Source organism: Vigna radiata, chromosome 7 (assembly GCF_000741045.1).
Source record: "Vigna radiata var. radiata cultivar VC1973A chromosome 7, Vradiata_ver6, whole genome shotgun sequence".
Classification (NCBI taxonomy): Eukaryota; Viridiplantae; Streptophyta; class Magnoliopsida; order Fabales; family Fabaceae; genus Vigna; species Vigna radiata.
The window spans coordinates 2,537,505-2,561,397 of NC_028357.1; the positions used below are offsets into that span (position 1 = coordinate 2,537,505).

General features: G+C 29.2%; 2 protein-coding genes across 2 annotated transcripts; one reads left to right on the plus strand and one right to left on the minus strand.

The window, feature by feature from the left end:
* The first annotated feature begins 8,252 nt into the window (after nucleotides 1-8,252).
* LOC106765932 lies at nucleotides 8,253-16,730 on the plus strand. Its single transcript, XM_022784449.1, has 12 exons — nucleotides 8,253-8,530; nucleotides 8,620-8,750; nucleotides 8,849-9,082; nucleotides 9,275-9,530; nucleotides 9,656-9,839; nucleotides 14,783-14,790; nucleotides 14,940-15,035; nucleotides 15,225-15,419; nucleotides 15,596-15,726; nucleotides 15,834-16,067; nucleotides 16,198-16,453; nucleotides 16,534-16,730. The coding sequence occupies exons 1-12, from the start codon at nucleotides 8,269-8,271 to the stop codon at nucleotides 16,725-16,727; spliced, it is 2,181 nt and encodes a 726-aa protein (XP_022640170.1). The 5' UTR covers nucleotides 8,253-8,268; the 3' UTR covers nucleotides 16,728-16,730.
* Nucleotides 16,731-17,294: 564 nt separating this feature from the next.
* Nucleotides 17,295-19,868, minus strand: LOC106767164 (F-box protein At4g35930). Its single transcript, XM_014652004.2, has 5 exons — nucleotides 19,734-19,868; nucleotides 19,257-19,655; nucleotides 18,231-18,305; nucleotides 18,019-18,128; nucleotides 17,295-17,917 (listed from the first exon to the last, which is right to left on the minus strand). Exons 2-5 carry the CDS (start codon nucleotides 19,626-19,628, stop codon nucleotides 17,656-17,658), a joined length of 819 nt encoding a protein of 272 aa, XP_014507490.1. The 5' UTR covers nucleotides 19,629-19,655; nucleotides 19,734-19,868; the 3' UTR covers nucleotides 17,295-17,655.
* Nucleotides 19,869-23,893: the final 4,025 nt, after the last annotated feature.

Genomic DNA, 23,893 nt, shown 5'->3' on the forward strand with positions numbered 1-23,893 from the left:
ATGAATTTTTGTCCAAAAACGAAATAAGAATGATGAAATTATTAGATAAAAAAATAAAATTAGTGTATAAAAAATAACTAAAAAAAGGAAAAATTAAAAAATTATTGACATTTAATGCAAATTATTTAACTAAAAAATATTTATAGAAAACAATAATTTTTAAACTTTAATTAAAATAAAATAAAAATTTGGTGTAACTATTTACATAAAGTTTAAAGTTCACGGGTAATGAAAAAAACAAGTCAATTCATTTATTTGAGGATTAATTAAAATTTAGAATGCATATTTATAAAAATTTAAAAATTTAAAGGAGGTAAATACTCTTTATCCTTAATAAAAAAAAAAAATCACAATAGCTAAGGGTTTTTGTCTTAACCTAAACTAGGAGAGTTTAGCATCAACCCATCCTTAATTTCCCTACAAAACACATAAGTTGGGATAGCTTGTAAAGCTATACATATTTGTTTTTAATTTATTTTTTAAAATCTTATATTTTTTAATACAAAGAAAAACTAATTTTAAAAATTATTTTTTCACATTAAAATGCAGTCTTTTTTAATCAATAGTCTGTACTGGGACTTGGCAAACTTGGGCTGGATTGTGTGCTATTTGGTTTGGGCCCTTAATTTTTTTTTAGAAACAAAAACCATTTTGAATTTAATTTTATATATATATACCATGATGCTCATTGTGCATCATTTTCTTCTAAATTCAAAACAAAAAAGGGTGTTATGAGATGTAAGCAACCAATGTAGATTGAATTTTGTTTGGTATGTAAAGAGAAAGTCAACATTTTTTCTTATGAACATTCACTTCTTATATTTAAGGAATGTTTAGATGGATTTTTCTTTTTTATAAATAATTTTCAAACGAAAGAAAAATATTTATTGTTTAGGAACAATCAACCAAATGAATGGTTAACAAAATTTTGTATATCTCACTTTATATTCCACTAATATTTCTAATTACAAGAACATAGCTTAATATTTAAGGATAAAATTACAAGAACAAAATTATGTATTTGATATATTTTGTGTATCTTTCTGGGAATTTTATAAGAATAAAATTATAATGAAATTCCAAATATGAAAATAGACAATAATGTGATAATTAGAACTAATAATTATTATAAAAAAAAACTTAAAAGCGGAACATCATGTTTCATATATAAGATTCATAAATTAAACTTAAGATTCGTGAGGATAGTTTTATAGTTAATAGATTAAAAATAAAAAATTATGAAAAAGAAAAGTTAAATTGTATTTCCTTAAATTTTTATTTTAAACTTCAAAGAAATTTGTTTACTTTTTTTCTTTTCTTATTGTGTTTTTTCTTCTAGAAGCATTTATGAAGCGGTGTCTCCAAACATGTATAAAAAAATCATGCTAAATGATTTATTTTTTTTCCCCATTATTTTTATACTTCTTATTTCATAATTTTTTTAATGAATTATATTGGTAAATGAGAAAAACTTATTATTTAATATTGAAACTCGAAAATCCATGAATGAAGTAATAGATGATTAACTGTTAAAGATTACATTCATACACATTTCATTTCATTGAGTACAAAGGTAAAACTGATGTGTTTTGTAACGATGAATTAGTTATTCGTTGCTTTCACCAACTAACTTCAAACAACACGCAATCTAAGAACACACAAACCATTACAACCAAAAACCTACCTCTAGTTCTTATCTTCTTAGGCCTAATTCTATGTGCAAAACTTTATATATATATATATATATATATATATATATATATATATATATAATATAAACTCTAACTCGAACATGAAGAATATAAAAAAAAATAATCCATATGAGTCTTTTCATCCAAATGGTAATGGTTTGAGTATAACTTTTATAAAAGAAAATTAATTTTTTTATAAACCATTAAAAATTATTTAAGAATGAGTCTACATAAAAATAAAATAATTAAATGCTACATCAAAAAAAATTCATGACTATAATGTTTCGAGATTTTGAATTAAGGATTACGTAAAATTAATTGAAAGGAGTTTTTTGTACCTAAAAGTGAGGTGTGACCATTGAAAATGCATATAAATATATAATAATCATTTATACCACTTTTTCTCAGAATACTTGGAATGATTTCATTTAATGTTTGTTTGTATCTTTTGTATTAGGTTAGGGAACAAAAGAAAATATTTTTACCATTTTCATAATATTGAACTTAGAGATTATTGGTGTAATAAAGAAATATACAAAAAAAATCTAAAAAATATAATTTTACAATGTAAAAAAAAAATTCAAATAATTGATAATTTAGATTTGATTAGTTCTCACGAATTTTTATAAAATATAAGTTTAATAGAATTTGCTTTTTAAGTTACTTGTGTACATATAAATCAGAATATTACTTTTTAATCATATTTATGAAAAAAAAAATAATCTCCGTTTCTCTTATATTTGTTACATATAAATTTATTCTATTTATAAATGATTTTTATATGAAAAGATTTAATCATTTTAAGAGACTTTTTTTTCACTAAGGAGCGATTATAGGATAGGATAATGACATTTAAACAACATTCTTTTGACAATATTTGAACATTATCTACGTATCATTCTATGATTGGTTTCACAATCAATAATAATAATAATCATAAATATTACTATAGACCAATCACAGAATCACACATAGATGATATTTAAATGTTGTCAAAAAAATATTATCTAAATATCATTATTCGGTAGGATATCATTCTGAATCAAAAGTCATATCTTATAAATTTTGTTAAGTTCAATAGAAGAATAAACAAAATAACATTTCACTATCTTAACAATGATTTTTTTTATTAAAAAAATTTACATTCTCATTAAAGAATACAATTTTACTTCTACACATTTTGATAAAAAAATATATTTTTCATGATATAACTATACACACACTCATATTATTTTATGGGTTGATAAGTACCCAAACTCAATATGAGCAGACAGTATGGGGAATTGATTACAAAGACAGTATGGGAAAATTGAGAAATGTTTTACATATGAATATAGATAAGTGGGTGAAAAAAGTCTGTTGAAAAAAAAAAATATAACGTAAGAAATTAGGTGTAGAGTTGAATGTTGTGGAAGGCTATAAGGCATGGGAAGTGGCATGAAAGATTCGTGGGCGTTGGCAACTTCTCAGCATGTGCATTAATATGTTCAATGACTTCTAAACCCTATAATTCCTATATATCCAAAATTTCAAACAGACTTCTCAAATTATGTGCTCAATAAGGTCTTTTACATCAATATTTTGTTTTCTTTTTACGTAGAGATAACATGTAAATAGAATATAGGGTGTAACACCCTTTAAAAACGTTACATATAATTGGATATAATATTGTGGATAGCTAATTATTCAATCAATGTATTTTAATATATATATTCAAAATTATAATTATTCTTTTCTTTCAGAGTTAGTTTTTGAATATGAACATCTATTCACCAATGTTTCATAATACTAATTCTTAAACATTACAAGATAAAAGGTTTAGTTTACAAAATTGATATATCCCACAAGATATTTGTATTTCAAAACCTTTTAAGATCTTTTTCTTTTTTATTTTTATTAACACTTTAACTATTTTTGTCTTTTCATGCGTTTTGATATCTTTGTCATTGTGTGTTGATTGATAATCAATGAAACACAAGAAAAATTCTAGAATGAAATTGAATAGAGTTTTCAAATGCTCTTTGTAAATATCTATTAAAGACTTTAAGTTTTTTTAACAACATTTAGAAAACATGTATATAAAGCAAAGTAAATATACATCCACTTCTTCCTTTAATACTTTTAAAAGGTTCAATCACTCTTTCAAATATTACAACGAATTTCATCGTTATAACTATCTAATATGGATATATGAAACCGGTTTGAAAGATGAAGTTTGCACCTCACATATATATTATAACTTAGCTTTATCTCTAGTCGATGTGGGACTTCCACCATACCCCTTTCACGCCGAGATATAAACATCTCGTGCGTGATAGTAGAAATTGGATGTTCAAATAACGACCCTATAGTGGGTGGAATAGAAACATAAATGTCCACTTAGAACTCGCTAGGAGGTGAGGTTTGCACCTCACTTATATATTATAAATTGGCATTATCTCCAGTTGATGTGGGACTTCCAACACACCCCCTTCACACCGAGGTATAAACATCTCGTGCGTGATAGTATAAATTAGGTGGTCCGATAGTGGCCCGACAACGAGTGGAATAGAGAAATGCCCACTTAGAACTCGCTAAGATAGGTTCTTACCATGGCTCTAATACCATATTAGAAAGTGGGTTTTTAAGCCCAGCTCAACCCCACAAAACCGACTTGAAATGTGAGGTTTGCACCTCACATATATATACATACATATACATACATACATACATATATATATATATATATATATATATATATATATATGTGTATATATATTATAATTTAGCCTTATCAATAGTCGATGTGGGACTTCCAACACACCCCCTTCACGCCGAGGTATAAACATCTCGTGCGTGATAGTAGAAATTGGGTGGTCCAATAACGGCCCGATTGCGGGTGGAATAGAAAAAGAAATGCCCACTTAGAACTTGCTAGGAGCTTGTAGGGTGAGGTTTGCACCTCACTTATATATTATAAATTGGCCTTATCTCTAGTCGATGTGAGACTTCCAACACACCCCCTTCATGTCGAGGTATAGACATCTCGTGTGTGATAGTAGAAATTAGGTGGTTCGATAGTGGCCCGACAACGGGTGGAATAGAGAAATTCCCACTTAGAACTCGCTAGGATAGACTCTTACCATGACTCTGATACCATATTAGAAAGTGGGTTTTTAAGCCTAACTCAACCTCCACCAAACCAACTTGAAAGGTGAGGTTTGCACCTCACATATATATTATAATTTAGCCTTATCTCTAGTCGATGTGAAACTTCCAACACACCCCTTCACGCCGAGGTATAAACATCTCGTGTGTGATAGTAGAAATTGAGTGGTCCGATAACGGCCTGATATCGGGTGGAATAGAAACAAAAATGCCCACTTAGAACTCGTTAGGATTAGTCTTCCTGACTAGATCGTTTAGCTCAACTGAAGTAAACAACCAAGTGTTTTGATTCTCTTTAGAATTTTGCAAACACAATGAAAATGTTTTAGAAAATATCATTTACTTGTATTACATTCTAGAGAAAATGTTTAAAATCATGTATATATTTTCTAAATTGTGAGACATAAAAGATATCGTGGAAATTAGTTAAAGGGAGAGATAGGGCCAGATCTAAAATTTGATATGGTTCTATGAACTTTAGAGTCAACTTTCTAAATCTATAGTTGTTCTCACACCAATAAATGATGTAACTCTAAGAAAAACATGATCACTAACAACGAATTTCAAAAGTATTCTTCTCTAATCTTTATATGATTTTTTATTTACTAGCATAAGTCTTTAGTCTCTCTTAAATCATTCTAACCATGTTAGTAATATGTTGTAGTAAACTCAAGTCCAACCATCATATTCAAGTCCAACCAATGCAAAAATGTATTACACTTTCTACATTACAATGTTTCACAAGGATCCATTATATCCATGATTTTTTCTTAATTGTTTATTATAGGTGAATTCCAAAAGTGGCAAAGTTTTATCATAGTTTTCCAAGTGATCCAAACTAAAAGTTTCCTATCAATCTTTTTAAAATTGGATTGTTCTTTTTTATTGTCCATAAGTCTATGGATGGTGGGTTGAACTAAGTTGAAATATATTTCCCAAAATTCTTGAAGCGTTTACAAGAATTTAGAAGTGAAACACAAATATCTATTTGATATAATATTGGAAGGTATCTCATCTATCTGACAACCTCAGTGCTTTAAATTTGTATAACCTTTTGCATAAAAATCCTTATATTTATAGGAAAGAAATGTATAATATTTATTAACTAATCCATTATAACCTACACTCCATCATATTTTCTCATGGTACATGACAAATGGGTGGTAAAATCTTGTTGAATGAAGGACTTAGACCAAAATCTATAATTGATAATTAAAACACAACCCTTTTAAGTGACACTAACACTAAATTTGGTTTAAGTATTTGCAACTAGACCAAAAGCTTTGTTAATAGTTAAGATACAATTCTTTCTACTTAAAAATGTAGTAGTCTAAGCAACACAATTTGATTGTGTCTTGATTTGTCTAACCTACGTCATAAGACAATTGATATCACCTAAACATCCATCATATATTATTGCACTTTCACACAAAAAAATGTCTAACTAATGCAACATGTTCTTTGGTTGTTAGGGTTCAATCTTCAAATCAAACAAACAACTACATAATTATTTACATATTTCTTTATATCAGTACAACTTCTTAAAATTTTAATACAATTTAATTATAAAAAGATGTAAATTGAATATATTGTATCAATTTTAATAATCTTTATTCCTCCATACTAAAATAACATTTCACTAAATTAAGATTTAAAAAATAAAATTTTTTAATATGATAACCAAAAGAATTAGAGTCCCCAATACATAGAGAACTAAAAATCTATTAGAAAAGAAAAATATTAAACTCTATTTATAAAATTCAAAAGAAAACTATGACTAAACTATGAATAATTACTTGTAAAACTTTATTTTATAGGTTTGAAATTTAAACTCATAATACGTGTAAAGTAGACCAATTTTTTCTCCGTCACTAAAAAGAATGAAAAAAAAATAAAGGTTATACTTTATGATTGAAGATGATCACTCATATGGTTGGTGTGAGAAAAACAAATTGCAGCGGGAGAACAATATTTTTGGGATTACTGGTGCATTAGTACCACAGAGCTCGAAATTAATCAATTCAAACTTTACTTTTTACATTAAAATTTCACAAAAATATTAAAAGTTATTTTAATATATTTATCTTTTGATGTTTTTTTTTTTCACCAAGAGGAGTCGATCCAAAATTAATTATAATTTTTTTTGTAATACTAGGTTCCACTTACTGAGTATGAGTAAATCTAAATCTCATTATAAATTTTTTTTGTAATACTAGGTTCCATTTACAATGAGTAAGTAGATGTATTCACTTAAAAATATTTTGTTATCCTAATTTATTTTATATATTTATTATAGTACAATTACAATTAAAATGAATGAGCTCCCATTGTTTTATAGTTGTACAATCAAAATGTTTATTTATTTTATCAAATGCTAATCGAAGATAATAGTTGAAAATTAGATAAATAATTTAGTAAATAAATAAATTAAACATCTAAATATTTAAATATTATTAAACAATTTTCTAGTATTTAAAAAATTAAATTGTCAATTTATATAATTAAGAGTAATAAAAAATTATAATAAAAAACTTATAAAAAATTAATAAAGAATTGGTGACAGTGGATTAAATCCGACTCGAACATACTAAAGATACATGTTATATGAATTAAGTTTAATTTAACTTAAATTTGAAAAAATTAATTTTTTTTCAATCTAATCTAATCCAACTCAAGCATGTGGTGAATTGAGTTATGCATTGAAATCCATTTTGACATTATTATTTGCCACTTATTAGTAAGCAATCATCCACCACTAATTCGTCAAGGTCATTTTAAATTTTAATAAACTGACAATTTATATTTTCTAACAATAAGATTCGATTATTTTTTTTTTAATTTTATATGCTATTGTTTATTTATTAATAGGATGGCATTATAAAATTTATTATTGTTAATATGTTCGTAGGCTTTTGGTATGATAACCATGCCTTTGGTGCGAATATTTTGATAGGTTTGAAATTTGAAAATAAAATAAAAATTGTAGAACAGCGAAGTTATCTATGTTAAATACTTGTATTTCATTGGAGTAAAAGTATGAAGCCTAAGGAGATACCTCAACATACCAAACAAAGAAACATTAGTTTGCATATAAGAAATTACATATTATCAATTAATAAAAATATATTACAATTTTGCAACACAAGTGTCATATGGAAGACACACCGTCTAAAAATTGTTAAAAAAACTTTTTTTTTCATGATATTTTAATAATTTTTTTTAATATTTTGTTGGTAACAGGATACGTATCATTGTTTTATTGGTATGTTTTAATTTTAAAAGAATATTTAAAAGGATCAATTACAAACTATACATTATAACAAAATTGTAAAAAAGAAATGGTTAAAGAAACTCTTTTCTTTTCTATAAGTTGCTTAAACCAAAACTTCAAATGTTCAAAAACAACATAGGAAACAGTACATACAGAAGCATGACTCTTATCTGTGGAAACCTTCTTTCTCAATGGCTTATACTCATTCTCATGTTTCAATATGTTTCTGCACTGATCCTACCCAACAATGAAACTGTGCCAGCAGTCATTGTCTTTGGGGACTCCATAGTAGATACAGGAAACAACAACTATATCTCCACTCTTGTCAAATGCAATTTCCCACCATATGGTAGAGATTTTGCCGAAGGAAATCATCCATCTGGGAGGTTCAGCAATGGCTTAGTCCCATCAGATATTATTGGTACAAACTTTTATGCTCTTAAACCATTATCTTGTACAGTTAAAGAGGATGAACTCTTCAATTTCTTAACATCTTTCTTTCATTTTCAGCTGCAAAATTTGGAGTCAAGAAGTTCTTACCTCCTTATCTCGATCCAACTTTGCAGCTTCAAGATCTCCTCACTGGTGTAAGCTTTGCCTCAGGTGGGGCCGGATATGATCCTCTAACAGCCGAATTAGTGGTAAATAACCATATATGCAACTTTTTCATGTTATGTTAAAGCTAATTTACTTTGGCACATCTTAAAGCTAACTTAGTCTATTCTCTCCATGTCACCAGTCTGTGATGTCATTGTCAGATCAATTAGTCATGTTCAAGGAGTATATAGACAAGATTAAAGATGCAGTTGGAGGAAACAGAACCACACAAATAGTGTCTAAGAGCATATACATAGTGTGCATAGGAAGTGATGACATTGCCAATACTTACATTCAATCACCGTTTAGGCGTGCTGAGTATGATATTCCTTCATACACTGATCTAATGGCCTCTGAAGCCTCAAAGTTCTTTGAGGTATGTTTTTGGAAAAATAGATATGTAAAAGATAAACAAAAACTGTCATATAACCATGCATTTACTACTTTATAGACTCATTATATAATGGTTAATCTTTGAAGCATAAGCCATGTTACTGCCATCCCTTATATAACAATGAAATCTATTCAAAACAGCATGCTAATAGTATACACAACCTTTGTTATGCAGACACTTTATGGAATGGGAGCTAGAAGGATCGGAGTGTTTGGTATACCAGCTATAGGGTGTGTGCCCTCTCAAAGAACAATGGCTGGAGGCTTAGATAGAGCATGTGTAGAATCTTCTAATGAAGCGGCGATGCTCTTCAATTCGAAGCTTTCTTCTAAAATGGATGCCCTTGGAAAGAAGTTACCAGACGCTAGACTTGTTTACCTTGATTCTTACAATGGATTGCTAAAAATGATTAGAGAACCTGCTAAATATGGTAATCATCCATCAATGACGTATATTATTTATCATTACATTGTTACAGTCCATTAATAATTTCAGTTTAACTCAACAAGTAACATTATATTTGTGACTGTTTGTGTTTTTTATGGTTGTGTGAAGGTTTCGAAGTGACAGAGAAAGGATGCTGCGGCACAGGGAATATAGAAGTGAGCATTTTGTGCAACCGCTACATCATAAACACATGCTCCAACTCTTCTGACTACATATTTTGGGACAGCTATCATCCAACAGAGCAGGCTTACTATGTTCTTAGTACTTTAACACTCGATGAAAAAGTTAAGCAGTTCTTTTAAGGATCAACTTGGTGTAGCTTTTTTATCTATCAATTTAATTTGTCTGGTTTTATGCCTAATATGTTGTAAGAGATTGTAAGGAATGTTATGCATAAGTGTGATCAATCAACGTGATTTCAAAATATTGGTAGGATTGACATGTATGGTTGCCTTGTTATGAAAATGTATTCAACTATTACTTTTATTTCTTTCTTCTACCTATTATTATTCCTCTTTGATTCGTTACTGTTTAACATTTACATCTCTTCACAAAATTTATTAATTATTTCTCATCACATAAATATTTATTAAAAAATAAAATTATAACAAAGAAATACATCAAATATGTAATAATTTATATTTTACAAAACACAAACAAATTATACTTATTATAGAAAAAATACAAATAAATATATGAAAAAACATTAAACAATTTATATTGTTTTTTGTGAATGAGAACTAAATTTTCTAACTTATTAACATAATAATTTCCTTCACAAAAAAAATATATAAGAAACTTTAAAGTGTGTATACGTACAGAAATTTAAGCATGAGCCTCATTTCTTTCTAAAACTCTAAAAAACTACTTGTTAATCCAAAAAAGACTATGACAGACTAAAGAAGAATCAATTTTCATGCAAAGCCTTTGAAAGTATTCATTCCAAACATGTTCCAAATCATAAATAACTCCTATAAAACTCAACAAAAATAAAAATATAATATCCCTAAAAAAGTTGGAAAACTACCCACATATTTAGCCCGACTTTCTCTGTAAATACCAAATCATAAAGCCAAATTAAGACAATTCATGGCTACATTATCAATATCCACACAAATTAGTAGATGAATTACGTTTATAAAGATAACCATCTTACTTTTCCTAATTTGAATATCAAAAAATTTTGACATAAAAAAGAGACAATGTTACTTATAAGCTTCTAAAATTTATTTTCGCACTAACTCCTTAATTTAAAAAATAGTAAAAGAAAATACAATTGGATCCTGAAATCTATTGTGATTTCACATGCTCCAAATCATCCAAACAACTACAATAATGACTATACTTTAATCAATTTAAGTAAAAGACTGCAAGGAGACTTCTTAAACTGAATAAACAGATAAAAAAAAATAACTATAACTCTTAAGAAACTTTCTTCAACCATTCCAATAAACGTACAGCAATAGAATAATGAAGATGAGACAAAAACTCAACATTATTACCACACAAAGAACAAATAAAGCATAAACTCACTTTTTTTTTCTTGAACCTCCAAATCAATAAGTAAATAATCATACAAAAATGTTCAAATAATCAAAATTTTAATTGGTGACACCTCATTCAACCAAATTAATTCCCCCAATCCACACGCTTTATACTAGAGCTGTCAAAATGGGTCACAACCCGCAGGCCAACCTGGCCCATCACGGGTTCGAGCCAGATTGGGTTTGAAAAAATTATATTTTTTTATGCGGGTCGGATTTCAACCCGACTCATTTAAATCCAGCTCATGCGGGTTGAACCCGTGGTGGACCATGTTGGCCCACCAACCCACCTACCTTATTTTATTTTATTAAAATTTAATTTTAATTTTATGAAAAGATATTTATTTATTTTTTTGCTTGAAAAAATTATTTAAGTTTCTTATTTTCAAAATTAATTAAACACCCATGTTGGCAGTGAAATTTGGGATTAAAATTTGTTTAAATTTAAATTATAGAAAGTTTGTAATTTATTTTTATTTAAAAAAAAATTGTAATTAAGCGAGCGAGTGAGCCAACCCGTTTACCCACCAACCCTTGGTGGGTCGGGTTGGGTTCAAATTTTTCTAACTCGCTAATAAATGAACCAGGTTGGGTTGACTCACTAAATGACCGACCCATGGTCGGTCGGGTCGGGTAGGACCGGGTTACCCGTTTTGACAGCTCTACTTTATACCATAAGAATAAAACTTTTTTTATAACTTATTGAGAAAATATATTAATATGTTCAAAGTCCAATTAGACACATCCTCATCTTCATTAATCATTAAAGAAAAAAAATCGCATAAACCGACAAGAGAAGGAAAGTTTCCATAATCACTTACCCAAACCAAACTAACAAAATATAACCTTACTTTTATATTAACTACTTCTATTTTTTCAATTCATAGTAATATCAAAATTGTTTTATATTAATCATAAAATTTCACATTTTGTAACATATAGATACAACTAAGTAAAATATCAAACAAGATAAAAACACTTAACCAATAAATTAAATTACATATATTGAATTAAAAAATATAGAAATTTGGAGCACTCAATATATTAAAAAAAATAATGACTCAATTAAAAAGTTAAATTTATGAGAAACATGAAACTCAATCAAATCTATTTTTTATTTCAATATTGTTGTATGTTAAAATTTGAGTTTTATACCATTCGACAGGTTGTATCTTAAATATATACCAATAACAAATTAAATGATGACAAGTTTTCCTTTTTCCCTCTATATAAATTAAAATCTCCTTGTCTCATTTCAATTTGGTTCGAACATTAAATTCTTTTAACAATTAAACACCAAAATATACCAAAACAAGCAATATTGACCAAAACAAGCAATCATAACTACATCACAACAATAATGTGTATAATTCTATCTCAACAACATAAATATAATATTTTAACATTAACTTTTAGATTTTATTGATAAAGTAAACATTGAAAGATTTTGTATTTACCTTCATTACCAATCAAAAACCTCACAAATCCAAAATGGAAAACTATATCTATCCAACGCAAAGTTCTATTTCAAGTTCTCAACGTGTTTTTTCGTGACATAGAAAGATTTATAAAGTATAACTTTCTCTTAAAAAAACGAACATATTATTAAAAAACTTTACTCATGTACATTTATCCAACCTTTGTGAATTAATTACGTCATTAATCTGGACAATTTGGTTTATAATGTATTTTTTATGCATTATGATTATAATTTATGGTAAGTTTATTAGTTATTCAAATATCTAAAACTTTTTTATTGATTTAACGTCGAAAGTTTTTTGTGATTTTTTCTGTCTAAGTCATTAAAGTCTATAGAGCATTTTCTTGGATCAGATAAAATTAGATTTCGATAAGAACATTTGCAAATCAAATGAGTAAGTATGCTAGCAAAAGAAGGATAAATTTTCAAGTTTTCAACTCAAGGTCTCTCGAAAGGCAACCAACATTACTTGAAACCTATCTAAGACAACAGTATAAAAGCCTACCTTCTTCAAAGATTACCACTTAGAAAGCAGCTAAAATGACCATTCCACCTGCATATAAAAGACCACTTCAAATCGACCAAAATATAATTATACACTAAGATCATTCGAATTGTAATGAGTATCTATTTATGTCCTTATCTAGTCTTTAATATTAGATTTTTAATTGGTTTTTGTTTTTAAAAAGACTATTTTAATTAGGATTTGTTATAATTGATTTTATTATGCTTGAGATATAAAAACATGTTAAAAATGACTTTTCAGTTGAATAAATGTTCTTTCGATATTTTAAGTTGTCTTAATGCAGTTGTAGCTAAGTTGGGTTAATGGACGTGTAGAAATAAATTGATTAAAACTTCATGACACCTTAAAGATAAATTCAAGAATAGAAAATAATCAAAATCACAAAAACTCCAAACCAAACATTATATAAAGAAGACAAGAAAAGTATGAAAAAGTGAATAAATTTGGCTAAGTTAAGATAAGAAACAAACAATAAAAATTAAACTTTTTCGTTTTCTCTATCCTGTTAAAAGACTTTGATAATTGATAAATTTTTATGATAAAAGATAATTTGAAAAAAAAATATATCTTTAGATATTTTAAAATAATTATCATATTTAATCATATCAATAAATATAAAAAAAATAATATTTGTCAAATATTTTTGAATATGGTAAGATCTTATCAAATCTTCTTAGATCTCCAAAATAATCAAATATATTTTGAAAATATTGAATTATTTAGAAAGAAATAAAAGAGGTTGTTTCTTCCTGCACTTCACATATTTCTCTCTATACCTCCATATTTTTTTAAAATTCCAAAACTATCCTTGGTAATTCAGAAAACTTTATATCACATTTTTTGTGTTTCAATAGATTTCGAAATCCGTTGAAGCCTTTGAAAAATCCTTCAACAAATTTTAAAATCCGTTAAAAAAAAAAAACATAATCCTGAAGGTATTTTTGAAATGTGGAAGTGCAGGAAGAAAAATGTGGAGGTACAGGGAGAAATAGTCTTAGAAAGAATATTACAGCAACAACAAAACCTAAAACAAAATCCAGTCAAAAAAATTGGCAAAAAAGAAAAAGGAAGTTTAAGAACCCTTTAAGAAACTTAATCATGTCCTCCATTTTTTTTTTCTAACTAACATAGTGTTTGATCTATATTGATATTGATAATATGAGTTAAGAATTTTTAAAGTTAATTGAAAATTTACTTTGATTTTGTTTAAAAAAAAATTATATGATTAAATGAGTTTTTATCAATAATTTTTAAAAATAATGATGTTATAAGAACTAATTTACAACTTAGGATTAATTTTATCCTATCTATTTTGTTAACTATTATCTTAAAAATATTAAATTTGTTATAGTTTAGAAATATTAATTTGATCACATGAATAATAACGTTATGAGCATGCATAAGTAAGTCAGCCACAACCTGTAGAAAGGAGCCATTGTCGTCCTATGAGTTCATTCATTATACATTTCGAACTTTCGAACTTGAAAGACTTGCATACATACCCAACTCATCATAGGAAAAAAAAAAGAGTTCAATATAACTTAAAAAAAATTCTGATAAAAGAATCCTAAAAGAAATATAAATTTTATAAAAAATATAATAAAATAACTAGTTATATTATGTGTATGACTGGTATATAAAAATTATTATAGCTATTTATTATCATTATACATTTGAATATGTAGTTATCTGTGTATGTATGTCTTTTTGTTGTGCTGTTTGATCTATTTGTGTTATATTGCTCTGCAAAAGCTGGAGTCCAACTACTATGCATGCATGCGTATGCATAATTGCTGTTGGTTTCTTATCAAAGGAAAAATAACTAGTCATGCTTATTACCAGGCACTTTTAAGGAAGCACACTACATGCATGAACAAAGTTTCGTGAGAAACTTGAAGACTAAATCAGTTGCCTTGCTTAAATACCTAACACCAACGGGTAAATGCTATGGACTTCCAATCAACAAAATATGCCAAACATGAAAATCACCATTATAAATTTATTATATGGATCAAAATCTTAGAAGCTAAGTGTGAGATTCTAGTCACATGATGATGAATCTTCCCACCCTTAAATCTCTTAATGCACGTCTTTTTGTTGTGATGTTTTACATGTTTGATGTAACAGCCAAATCACAAACAAATTACAGCAAGTTTGCAATTCCTGCTGTCATAGCTTTTGGTGATTCAATCTTGGATACTGGGAACAACGATTATATTGAGACCATAATGAAGGCAGATTTCAGACCATATGGGAGGGATTTCTTCGGAGGAAAACCCACAGGGAGATTTAGCAATGGCAGGATCCCTTCAGACTTTTTAGGTACTTCTAAGTTCTAACTAATGCTTATAAAAGTGGTTTTATCAAATAAAAGAAAAATATTATTTGCAACAAATTATACCAGCTAAATGTCAACTGAGAAAGAAATACTGTATGAATTGGACACCGTATAATACTGTCATGCTTCATTATGCTTAGAAATTGGCTTATAATTTCAGTTGAAAAGTTTGGAATAAAGGAGACTCTGCCACCCTATCTTGATCCAACTCTGGAGATTGAAGACCTATTAACTGGGGTGTCTTTTGCCTCTGCTGGCTCTGGATATGATCATCTAACAACAGAAGTAGCAGTAATCATCACTCTGCTCAGCCACCATAATCTATTTTCTAATTCTCAACATTTCAGTTCTGTTTTTCCTATAACAGCGTAACAGTTTTTTCATTTGTTATATATCAGGCAGTGCTATCAGTAGAGGATCAACTGAATATGTTCAAAGATTATATAGGAAAACTGAAGGCCGGTGCAGGGAAAGAAAGGACAGCTTTCATTCTAAGAGAAAGCGTATTTTTTATCAGTATGGGAAGTAATGACGTTTCAGTAACATATTTCATGTCACCATATCGGAGAAATGAGTATAATGTTGAAGAGTATACAAGTATGCTAGTCCATATATGTTCAAATTTTCTTCAGGTGTGCTTTTGATGTGAATAATATTTAAATTCAAGGCTAGGAACATGTATATTGACAATAATAACAACATAGCATAATGGTATTAGAAAATTTCACAATTTGATGAAAATGTCATGAAATTTAATGGAAGGAACTGTATAAATATGGAGCAAGAAAGATTGGAGTACTGAGCCTATCTCCAATAGGATGTGTGCCACTGCAAAGAACATTAGGGGGAGGTGGAGAAAGGAATTGCGTAGAATCAATAAACCAAGCAGCCATGGTCTTCAACTCCAAGCTTTCTTCTTCAATAGAGGCTCTCAACAAAAGTCTTCCAAAAGCTAGGCTTGTTTACCTTGACAACTATAGTGAACTCAATGAAATTATCCAACACTACAACGAATTTGGTAAATTTCTTCATCTACTCTTTATATGCCATGCCACCTTAGCCAAATTTCATGATAATTTATTGACTCTTATGGAACAGGATTTGAAGTGGGGGACACTGCATGCTGTGGCGTTGGAAATATTGAAGCAGGCATTCTGTGTAATTCTTTGTCCTTAAAAGTATGTGAAAATGCTACAAAATATGTATTCTGGGACAGTATTCACCCCACAGAGCGAACTTACAGTATGCTTGTCACAAGTACCATGGCAAAAAATGTTCACAAGTTTGTTTGAAAATACTTTTCCTTTTGAGCTTAATACACTGATGCAGTTAATGTTGTAAAATGAGGCTCAACTATGAAAACATACTCCGAACAAAGCTACAAAACCGTAGCTCAATTATCATGAAGGCTACGGTGTGTCTTATGATTTTAAAAAAGATAGCCCAAACTAAGAATATTTACAAAATTACAAAAAACAAATTAAAATAAATTTGTTTTTTATTTTAAACGAATGGTATGCATTGGATATACTTAAACGAATCTTAAAACTCAGAAGTTAAAGAAAGACAGCTGAAGCACTGCTGTGGCACATCCCAATTAAAATAAATTTTAGTTTGAACGATTGTGACTGAGTTATGTCGAACAGTTTAACCAGTACTTTTACGCAACCATGCAAACAGCACGTCAGCAAAATCAGTCATTTCTGTAGCATTTCATTCACAGACGTTCCACCCACCCGATTAGGCATTTAACTTGAGAAAAACTAAATTAATAAATTTCCATGAAAAGCATGATAACATAGGCGCACCATCCTGCCACTCTCGATCAAAATATTGGAGCTAAAAGAAGCAACAAGCACTTTGACAAAACTACTTGTCAATAGATTCCAACAAATTCATTGCAATCAAGCAACGATGAAGGTAATGGGGCACTACCTTTGACACTACTAATATAAAAGATCCTTCAATTGTTTCAGCATACAAACCATATACAAGTAATGACTATAATAATATTATTACTTACCACAACCATCGCTAACCCTCCGCATCTATTTAGACATATGAAATATCCACACCACCTAGACTGCCACAAGACAGACTACAAAATTGCATTTTAACTATTCTAAAATTCACTTAAGAGTAGAGACCGAAAGAGAATATACACAGCAGAGAACATGAGTATGAGGCGGCGAGCAAAAAGAAATCGAAGACACGGTTGCATCAGCGAAGTTTATTCTGAGCAACTGCCTGGCAAAGTTCATCTTCATAGAAGAGAACTCTATTAGAAGCCAAAGATTTGTATAGGGGCCTTGGTATAACTGATGGCACCAAGCAACGCGAAGGAAAAGCTGACTCTGGGAAAAGAACTGCTGCAACCTGCCGCATCTCAGAAACTTTTAGGCGAGAAGGAGGTCGAGGCCCATGTCTCGGTGCTTTAGGCGTATGTGGACTTGGAACTCTCACTCCCTTCCCATCACCCTTGCTACAAAAAAACAATAAGAGTGTGATGAAAACTTGCTTATGAAACTGTATGATAAAGACATGCATATAAAACTGCAGAAAATTATTGTCAGAAACACCTACGACAAAAAAGGCCAATGCTCAGTAGGACGAGGAGTCATTGTGCTTAACATTTCTTGCCGAGAGCGATCTGGAGTAGTATAATTGAAGTAAAATTGCCTTGCAATCATAACCTAATAGCATTAGAAAAAGTTAGCAATTACAGAAGAAGCCAAAGTACTTCAGCTAAATCATAAACAAGCATTTAAAGGCATAAATACAGAGACACGACTTACAGCTTTCCTAATTCTCTGAGAAACATGGAACACAGCTCTCAGTTGGTCATGGTGCAGGAGACACAGTATTTTAACCTCGAATTTGTCAAAGATAAGGGGTCAACATAACAGAAAAAAAAAAATAGTATGCAGTCTATCAACCAATTAATTCTTCCTTATACAAGCTTCAACATTCAAACAAGTCAGAACAAATCACCGAAACCCACAGATACAAATACATAAAATACTGACGAGACCTACAATTCAACATCAAAAGCAACAAAAGTATGACTCAACAGAAATAGAAGAAAAGACGAAGTATGCAAAACATTAAGCATCCAAGGCTGCAAAGAGAACTTCCATAATATTATCAACCTTCAAATCCCCTAATCATTATTCCAATTAACTTAATAAAAAAAGATAACGATCTCTCTTTTCTATCCTACGCACCATTTCTCTGAATACCCTTACAAGCAAACACATTAATTCGGTATGACATAAGAAACAAAAATTCCCAAATTAGAGAAAATTTAATAAATTCGCAACTCTAGATACAAATTCATAAAAACAGTGGCAAGTCATGACTAATAAAGAAAACAACAAAAATAACCCAAAACAAAAGTACAAGAAACGCATGCAAAACATTAAAAGCCCAAGGCAGAATCGGAAAGTTGAGACACAGCTACAAGTTAAACAAACAGGAACACAAACATATCCTACCACATCCTTCAAATTCAAGGAAACCCAACCATCAACAACCAATACAACACCAATCAAGAAAACAGAGTAGTATCCATGATCATGACCCATCAACACTGGTGTTTAACCAACGGAGAACCTAGCCTTCAAATAACATAATCACTATTCTAATTAAATCCTAAAAAAAACAAATAAAAAAGTTTTTTTCTTCCCGGAAAACCAGCACGCATCAATTTCCCTCAAATCAAACCTTCAAATACACGAACAAACACAAGTAAAACAAACATGCCAGTTATAGAAAACTGATTAAATTAACAACTCGAGAAAATTGAATCCAGTGAAACATACCAGCAATTCCATGGGGAGAGACTCGAGCTTGGATTCAGAAAGCGAATCGTCGAGGCGAGGGGTTTTGGGGGTTCCGACGAAACCAGCACCGTGGCTAACCAAATTCACAGGCGACAACATGAGAGGACTCTTGTCGAAAACCCTGGCATTATCTTCATGCCCCTTTGCTCTCTTCCTGGTATGCAACACCGCCACCCTCTTCTTCCCGAGATCGGTGCAGCAACACTTTCCCGCAGCAGAAGCCGAACCTGAAGGCTTGGAGCAGCGAAGCTGAGCGAGAGTCCCCGGCCTGAGGTACTTGTTCCCGGAGCTCCGTGACTGCCTCCTTCCCTTAACCCTCCGAGTCTTCTCCTTCGGCGACACTTTACCCATTCTCTCGTTCCCCACACTCAACCCAACCTGAAAAAAAAATAAAAATAAAAAATTGAAAAACAAAGATCAAGAAGAAGAAGAAGAGAGAAAGAGAAAGGTTGGTACATGGTGGTGAGGTGGAAGGTGAAAATAGAAGGCGGAACAGAGAGGGAAAGAAAGGAATGGGGCCGCTAGGGTTTTTATTCTACTTTGTTTGAATTTGGTCACTCATTAAGATGCCCGCCAAATTTCACTGAACTGTTTTCGTTCCACGGAATCACACCCTGGGCCTCCTGCACTCGATCTACTTTTCCTTACGTGGCATCTTCTCGTTCGTCCTTTTTGGTATCCTAGGCCACCTGGGTCCCACCACAAGGCCTGCCGTCGATTTCGATCAATTTCTCAGGTTGAATGACTATTTTACCCTGACGTTGTTGCTGTACCCTGAAAAGGTGGCAACCCTCGTGTCATAAGTGATGATAGGGATTTAATGCGCAAAAATACGGATTCACCCCTTTATTAATTCACCACTCGCACGTGAGTTCCGCGCTTTGCAAAACTACCCAAGACAACAGACAAACACGGCATCTACAGTTGTTACATAACCAATGTACTTTCAAATTTCTTACTTCATCATTTTCCAAATTAAATTTTATTATAATAATAAATAAACCTCATTACTTGATAGAAAATAAAATACTACTGGACAATATCTGTTATTATATGGTTCATTATTTTGGCTTATTTTAAAAGGTAAGAATAACTTTATTCTGTGAAAATAAATTCGTGAAATTATTTTTAGTTTACATACATATCAAGAAATTTTATATATATAACAACAATTATGTAGAACTAACAAATAGCATATCAAGTGCGATTTAGTTGTTTCAAAAACTGAAAACAGACTTGCCAAATTGATAAATTGAGAATAATAAAATGAATAAATGCAAATTTTAAAGGAAATATGTCTTTAATAAATAAAAACATTTATATTCTTCTATTATATTTCTTACTATTGCCTCTTCCATCTCAAATTACATGTAGTTTAAAATTTATAAACATAGATTAGAATGAATATGTCTCTTTTGTACAATTTTAGTATTAAAATAGTTTCACATTTTCAATAAATACATAAAATAAAAAATTTATGTGAATATAATTATTTTTACTATGTCCAATAGTCTTACATTGTCTAAAAATAATGTTTAAAAAAACAAGTTAAATATTTTTTCACAATATATTTTAAAATAAAACCGTGATAGAAATTATTCTAAAGATAATATTTCATATATATAGTGATGAATTCTAATAATGTCATTTAATGGACTTGAGGTCCAAGTATTCTCTTAAATTCTTTGTTGAGATGACTAATTATTTCTCTTTTTGAAGTTTATGTTTTTATCACACTTAAAAGTCTTACATCATCTGAAGTCAAAGTTTAAAACATTTTAAATATTGATTTTATTCTTTGAGTATTTTAAAAACAAAATCATAATAAACAAGACTCTAAAATTCATACATGGTGATTGACCATAATAATTGAAATACTTGACATTAAACAAAAATAATTAAATATATGAAAACAAATTAAGAAAAATAAATAATAGTAGTGCGTTGTGAAATTTTTAGGATAAAAAACTTTAGAGGATAATGTATTTTAACGTAATTTTATGAATTAAATATATTTTGAGTTTTAAATATCTTGACTTTTGGTCCTTAAATTATTTGCAAAATTTATTTTTGGCCCCTGAAGCAAATATAGTTAGTATATATTGTCTTCAGTGGTGGATTATTGTGGTGGTAGAGGGTCCTGATCTCTCAATCTCTTATATATATATATATATAAATTAAAACATGTTTTAAAAATTTTAATATATTTTATATATTATTTGTGTTTATAAAGTTTACTTTGTAAATTGAAAAAAATTAGGTATAATATTTGGAGAAGTAAAAGTAAGGATATGTAAAAAAATAATAATACTTAAATAATATTTTTTCACGTAATTTAAAAATTATTTACATATCATTTGTGATTGATATAAAATTATTTTATAATCAATAATAATCATAAATACTATAGATACTATGGACCAATATGATACGTAAAAGATATTCATTTGTAAAAAAAAATATTGGTGTATGACAAGTACTTTAATGACGAGAAAGTAAGAGAGCATAGGATCCCAGGTTTTGGTTTGGCAATGAACTCAATTATTTGGTTGAATGTTGACTGTGTAGGTCCTCACTTTATACAACTATCATTATTAATGATTATGTTTATAAAGAAATTCACCATTTTTACTAATCATATACCTTCGTAAATGCTGCTAAGATATTTCTTTCTTCTTCAAAAATAACAAGGGAAAAAGAGATCAAACATTCTTACACATCACTCCACATTCATGTCTAATGTTTCTCTATTCTACTTGTATTAATTCAAAATCTTTTCTTTTTGCCATGTTTTTTTTCGGTCAAAAACATCTAAATTTCTACTCATTATTAATAAGGGTGGACCAATTTATTTAACAACCATCAAACATGCAAATAACCAATAAAACAATAACTGTTGGTAAAAAAATTAAAAGGATAAAAGCCAAGCTTGTTATATATATGTTGTTAAAAATACATAAAAATATAAAACTCTTAAAAAAATAATAGAAGAAAACACCAAAATCACTAATCGGGTAAATTTTTACAAAAATTATTTGAACATACAGTTCTAAACACACACACACAAAAGGATAAATCATATAAGGTGACATGATTTTATTATATAATATTTTTAAAATTAAAGTCATGTTAAAATTACACAATTTTAATTTTAAATATTTTAAACTAAAATTGCGTCAATTTAATACAATATATAAAATTGAATTAAAATTAATATGTTTAAAATGCAATCAATTAAAATTATGCCATCTTAACCTAACTTGAAAATATTTTGTACTAAAGTTATTTTTGTAAAATATGTAAAATAATATTTTAGAAGTGATGATAGTTTAAAAATAGTGAGATTCGATTATTATAATATTAAGTGATTTATTTACAAATAATTTTATTATAAATGAGTTTCATTATTTTAATACGTATTAATTATCTATAAACCACTTTTATAGAATTCTCCACATTTTCTCTAGGAGTCATCTCTTTGGTGGGCTAAGTGGTCACGTGTTCTAGTCTTGATTAGTTTGTGGTTTTTATTGAATGTTTGTTATTGAATTTTAAAGTGTTTTAGAAGAAGAATTGTCGTTGTGTAATTGTGTTTGATCTCATGATTATTGGTGGACTTGTATGATTTTGCGTTAAACTTCGAATCTTTTATGGATGGTGCTATTGAGGTGTGTATTGGTGTTGTTTTGGGTTAAATGTGGGATGGAATTGAACTAAGTTGAATGATAAGTGTTTTTAGTCAAAAATGGAGGGTTTTGATATGTGAGTTTTTGAATTAGGGGTTAGAATGAGTAAATCTAGTTTTAAAGTATGTTTAAAGGTGAATTAAGACTTGTTGGAGTGGTTAATTAGTTGAAATCTAATCTAGAAATAGTTAGTAGTACTTTGAAGATGTTTTGGTTGGTTTTGAGTTCAAATTATGGGGTTTTGAGAAGTGAAACTTTGAAGTAATGATCAAATGAGAGAAACTGTGCTTTTGGGGATATTTTATGGTTATTTGAAACTTGTATAGGCTCTTAATTAAGAGAAATTTGAGGTAAAGTAAATTAGTAATTGAAATGTTGAGTTTTGTATGGTTTTAGGTTCAATTTTAGGGGTTTTAACTAGTGAGATTTCAAATTAGAAGTTTTGGACTATATCTGATGATTTGTAATATGTTATTTGGTTTATTAGAACTTTTTCAAGAGGTTAGGTTGCAAAAATTTGGTGTATAAGATGTAAATATGAGTTTGTATGTTTTGGAGTGTCAAAATGGTATGATGCAACTAGTCTTGGGTCTAATGATAAGATGAATGTTTTCTTTCACTTATAAAAGTATTTTCCTATCAATTTCAATGTTTAAGGAACCAATTTGATCAACAGAAAAAGTCTTAAGTGCATCAAAAGCCTTTTTCGTAGTGTGCTGTTAACTTAGTGGCTAGGACGTTGAGCGCCAACCTCTGGACACCCTAAACGCCATTACATCAGTTTTGGAGGTTTTTAGGGTTATAGATATCAGTTTTGGACGTTCTTTAGGTCGTTTTAGGGGTTTTGAACCCTTTTGGAACTGTTGGTGAGGTTTCCAAGCTTTTTTTCTTACCTAAATGTGGGTATCAAAATGCCATAAAGAAAATTGT